Here is a 5,164-nt window from a genome sequence, read left to right on the forward strand (position 1 = left end):
CTTGCGCATAAGCCACGATGAGTGTGAACCAGGTTCATGTTCAAAACAGAGACAAGACCAAGAACATTGCATACAAGGCACCGACTGGTTGACTTCAGCGACCACTCCGGCGACGGCCCATCCCTGCCGCGGCAGCGCGTGTCCGGTTGCCGCGCGGCGGTGACGGCTCCTTGACCTTCACTTGCACAACTTCTTCCTCCTCTTCATCTTCTTCGCTGCTCGACTCTTCCTGAGAAGACTCGTGAGGGGCACGATGGGGAAACACTGGCTTGGATGTGTTGCTGCTCCGGTTGGACTCGTTCGAAACGGATCGGTAGGCCTCTCCTAGCCCCGCCGCGTACCGACGAGCCTGGACGCCATAGCGAGGATCCAAGGGAGGCCCGTAAGACTGCAGATACGGAGACTCTTCGAGCGAATAGGGCGCCACGTTGGACAGAGGTCGCTGTGGAGGAGCCCACTGAGGATCATCTGGGAGAGTCCGTGGAAAAGGAAAGTCTCGGGAGGACGACATCGGACGAGCGGTCGAATAACGCTGAGAATGCGGTGACGATTGCTGGAGGTCGGGTGGACTGATCGAGGGCTGAGGACGCAGAGATTGTGTCGTAGGCGTTCGGGGACGTTGAGATGAAGAAGAGCTGGACTGTCGACCATACCCAGCCGAAGACGTTCTTGCCATTCCCCGAGCACCTTCGTCGCCAGCTAGAGGGTATTGAACGTAGTGTTCTCTGCTGCTCCGTCGATCGCCCTTGGAAGGAGACTTGGGGACTGGCTCGTCACTTTTCCTGCGTTTTGACCCGGCTTTTTTCGAGCTGCTGCCCGTCTGCATGCGCTTCCTCTCGAGAGCATCCAACTCGCGCTGGGAGAGTCGCACGTTTTTCTTCCCCAGCATCTGGGCACGCCGGATCCGCTCCAAGGCCCTCTCGACCAGCCACTCCTCCTTGTCCCTCATCGCCAACTGCACCGCATAGGCCACCGTACTGTCCGCATCGTCATCAAGATCGTAGTCCTCGCCGTCCGAAACGTCACTGTCATAATCGTATCCATTGGCCCTGAGTCGCATCGCACGTGCACTGGCCTTGTCCATATTCGCATGTCGTCGTAGGTTCAACGAAGAGCTGCCGAGCCGCACCCCCTCCTGAAGGTCATCATCGTCTTCTCCACTGTCAATCTCCTCAAATCGCACGCCATCGACATCCTCCCACTGCGTCACTCGTCTCCTGACTTGTCCCCCCAGTCGTGCCCCTGGTGGTCTTCCCCATCGGGGCATATCGTAAGGAGTTCGCGGCCGACCACCTAGACCGCCTCCTCGGAAAAAGCATTCTCAATTGGTTTCTCCATCAAAGAGGCGTGACCGAACACAGTCACGCCAGTAGCACCGATCAGCCACAGGACCGTTCCAATGGGCGAGGCAATGATGCCCAGCGGGACGGCAACGACGAGCAGAGCGGTGTAGAGCTGCGAAGATGTCGCGCGGAAGACGCCGATGTCGAGATCACGGCCGCCGAGCTTCCCAATGCCATAGAGACCGCCGCTCACCAAGATGATGACGAACAGAAGTAGGGGGTTGGTGAGCAGGCTGTAGATGCTGAGCATCACAAAGATCAGGGCATAGTTGCTGGAGAAGTACGAGAGGTTGTAGTTGACGCGGCTCTGGACCTCGGCGAAGTTGGCAGGCTTGGACAGACGCTTCAGGTCCAGGAACTCGGAGATGGGCCGCAGGTTTGAGAAACGAGAGCTGAGCGACTGGGCGCGGACGCTGTTGAAGCGATCGGAGAAGCGCGACGTGATCATATCGAGGGGGATCTGGATTGGGGCCATTGTGGTGGTAGTGGTAAGTGGGAAAAGACGAGCGAAGAGAGAACAATAAAACGACTACTGCAGAGGATTGTTCGCGATCAGTATCCGGTAGACAAAGCGTGAAGAACAGGCTGGCAGACGGGGGTGGAAGGAGGAAACAAAAAGCTGGCCGGAAACAATATTAATGTTTGCAGTCGAGACCAACCACGGCAGGATCTGCCCAGGGGCAGCCTCAGCCCGTCCGCGCCTGGCGAATGGCCGCGCAGCCTGGCCTGACAGCGTAAAACGACGGGCTAGGGAAAAAAAAAAGGAATCTCACTTTCAGTATGAGCGATCAACAGACGAGTCCTCGAGTCAGACCGCTCTAGACGTAAAGAACGGCTCTCAACTGCACGTTCGCATCTCGCGAACTACGGTCGAGGCAGCATCTTGCACACCCGCAACAACAGTTCTAGTAGTAGGGACAAGACATACGGCAACGTCACCCAGAAGAACACGGGTCTTCTTTTTCAGAATACTGTATTTATAATATCTACCAGTCTATCCTCGCCTAAACTTCCAGTTCTGCACCTCTGGAGCAAGTGTTTGCTTCCCCGTTTTCTTGCCTCGTTGTGCGCATCGTAATTGGTCCACGTTGGCTGTGAATCTGCGACGCTGCAGTCGGGCTTGCTTGACCGCCCGTAACGAGTCGACAGCTCATCTCCCCAGTCACTAGTCTTCCCAGGCCCAGCATCGCCTTGATTTTGGTCCAGTCGAATTTCCCGGCTCGTCTCTTGCACCCGACTTCTTTCCTTCTCAGTATTTGCCGCTGTTCCCTCCGAGGCAGCAGTAACTTCGGTACCGACTGGGCTTGCTCCGGGCTTGCTCCCATAGGCCCAAAATGAGGCATTCAGCGCTCCAGCTGCTGCTTCTGGCCGTCTTACTGGTACTAGCAGCTGCTTGGACCAAGGAAGGTCTGTTAAGACAAGTCAAGCTCGATATTGGACGCGTGACTGACGTGCCGCAGACCACGAGATTTTCCGTCTCCGCGACGAAATTGCTGCCACGGAGGGCGCGAATGTCACATTTTACGGTGCGAACATTGCCCATTTTCCCTTGGCTGACCTCTCACTGACCTTGCAACTAGATTTCCTAGGTGTTTCGCCCAGTGCGAGCTACGACGACATCACCAAGGCCTACCACAAAAAATCGAAACAACTCCATCCGGACAAGGTCAAACGCGCATTCATCGCGAATAGTGCCAGGGCTCCGAAAGACAAGAAGAAGGGCAAGAAACCAGGGGTCCATGTTTCAAAAGGACCTTCCCAGCGTCAGATCGCTGCCGTGGTCAAGGAAGCCACCGAGCGGTCTGCCCGTCTGAATGCCGCTGCCAATATCCTGCGCGGACCCTCTCGAGAGCGATATGACTATTTTCTCAAAAATGGGTTCCCCAAGTGGAAAGGTACTGGCTATTACTATTCTCGATACCGTCCCGGCCTGGGTACTGTGTTGGTAGGCCTTTTCCTTGCCTTTGGAGGTGTGGCCCACTACGTCGCTCTCGTCCTGTCCTGGAAGCGTCAGCGGGAGTTTGTGGACCGATATATCCGTCAAGCCAGGAAGGCCGCATGGGGGGACGAGCTGGGTATCCGGGGCATTCCTGGTCTGGATTCTCCCAGCCCAGCAGTCTCAGCTCCAGCCCCGGAGGCAGGGGAGAACGGTGCTGTTCCTATGAACCGCCGTCAGAAGCGCATGATGGAGAGAGAAAGTCGCAAAGAGAAGAAAGCCGCCAAGGGTGCCGGACGAGGCAGCGGCTCGGGAACCGCGACTCCTGTGAATGAGGCTGGCCCCGTTGGCGATAGGAAGCGTGTTATTGCCGAGAACGGCAAAGTTCTTGTTGTCGACTCGATCGGCAATGTCTTTCTTGAAGAAGAGACGGAGGATGGCGAGCGACAAGAGTTCTTGCTCGACATCGACGAGATTCCTCGTCCAACCGTTCGTGACACTATTGTCTTCCGATTGCCTGTCTGGTGCTACCGTAAGACAGTGGGCAGATTACTTGGACGATCGTCCGGTGACGAAGTAGCGGGAGAAGAGATCACCGAAACCCACGAGGATGCAGAGACAACCGAGGAGACAAACACCACGGCCGTGTCTGCCGGAACAGCAAGAAAAAGGGGGAAACGAAGCCAGAGGCAGTGAGTGACAGAGAACTGTAATATTTAGATGTATTTTATCTAGAAACTGTACGATACCACAAAAGTTAGGATTTTGCTCGTTTGGAGACGTTTTCTTTGCCCTGTATCGCTCAGGCATGGCCAGACCGTGGCTAGACCATGGACTTTACGAAGTATTGCCTAGTATTTTATGAACGTTGACAGGAAGAGACTCCATGCCAACCAAGCCCATTGTTAGAAAATTGCCATCTTGCTTTTATATCAAACTCGATTATCCCTGAAGCGCTTTTAATTCACTGTTCGCACTCTCTTCTGGCGGTGAACAGAATATAATTCTCCGTACGGATTACTCCGTACTGCATGCAGCACGAATTAAAAAATTAAACACGAAAGACCTGATTTGTATTAATTTAACTCCATTGCTATTCCGCCGGTTCTCCACCGCTCTCCACCCTTGGGTACTGTACGGAGTACTTATTTTCCCACCGCCAGTTCCAGTCGAGTATGACGATGGATACTATCGATAGCATTGGGCAGCCACAATCTTCCCAACCTGACCTAACCTGCCCTGACCTGCCCTGCCAGCCTCCTTTATTCACCCTTTCCCATTCATAGTGAAATGCTCCAGCATAGTCTTAATTCATTGACTGTGGAGATTACTTTCATGAAATCTACAGTATAAGCACGACGGCGAGGTACCTACGGAATAGACGCGCCTGGATGGAATGGATGGATGGATACGATACCTACCTAATGCAGCGCGGTCAGGTCCACCGTATACATCACAACCCATCGCATCCTTGGAGCCAAACAAACGCAAATACAAACGTAAGCAATCCAGCCTCTATTTTTTTTCTCTCTTTCCTCTCTCCTTATCGACCTCGTTCTTTCCTTTCTTTCCTTTTCATACAATTGACAATTCCATGTCTTAACCTTTTCAATTGTTTAACTTTCTTGCCTGCTGAACCCTATTGACTATGGGCATCTGGCATCTTTATTTTTTTTGTTCATTCTGCTCACAGTATTTACATTGGCAGGGCGATGACAAGCTGAAAAGCAACTGGTTCATTATCTAAAGAATACGATTCATGGCGCCTGAATTCCAGAGAGATCTAGTGAATCGATCTATCGAGAGAGAAATATTCGTGCAATATCGCAGTGATGTCATCGTCAACCCTTTTCTTTCCCAGCTGCTTTCTCAGTTTCTCTCCCTC

The 5,164-nt window shown here is 53.4% G+C and overlaps 2 protein-coding genes across 2 annotated transcripts; one reads left to right on the plus strand and one right to left on the minus strand.

The window, feature by feature from the left end:
• Window positions 1-94: 94 nt before the first annotated feature.
• On the minus strand, window positions 95-1,818 carry T310_5312 (COPII vesicles protein Yip3; the record flags this gene model as incomplete). The annotated part of the gene is made up of 2 exons (XM_013471793.1): window positions 95-1,302; window positions 1,353-1,818. 2 exons carry the CDS (start codon window positions 1,816-1,818, stop codon window positions 95-97), a joined length of 1,674 nt encoding a protein of 557 aa, XP_013327247.1.
• An 859-nt stretch (window positions 1,819-2,677) lies between these two features.
• On the plus strand, window positions 2,678-4,144 carry T310_5313 (DnaJ domain protein; the record flags this gene model as incomplete). Its single annotated transcript, XM_013471794.1, has 3 exons — window positions 2,678-2,750; window positions 2,804-3,971; window positions 4,015-4,144. 3 exons carry the CDS (start codon window positions 2,678-2,680, stop codon window positions 4,142-4,144), a joined length of 1,371 nt encoding a protein of 456 aa, XP_013327248.1.
• Between the last annotated feature and the right edge of the window lie 1,020 nt (window positions 4,145-5,164).

Source organism: Rasamsonia emersonii, assembly GCF_000968595.1.
Source record: "Rasamsonia emersonii CBS 393.64 chromosome Unknown ctg1118621760270, whole genome shotgun sequence".
NCBI classification, from domain to species: Eukaryota; Fungi; Ascomycota; class Eurotiomycetes; order Eurotiales; family Trichocomaceae; genus Rasamsonia; species Rasamsonia emersonii.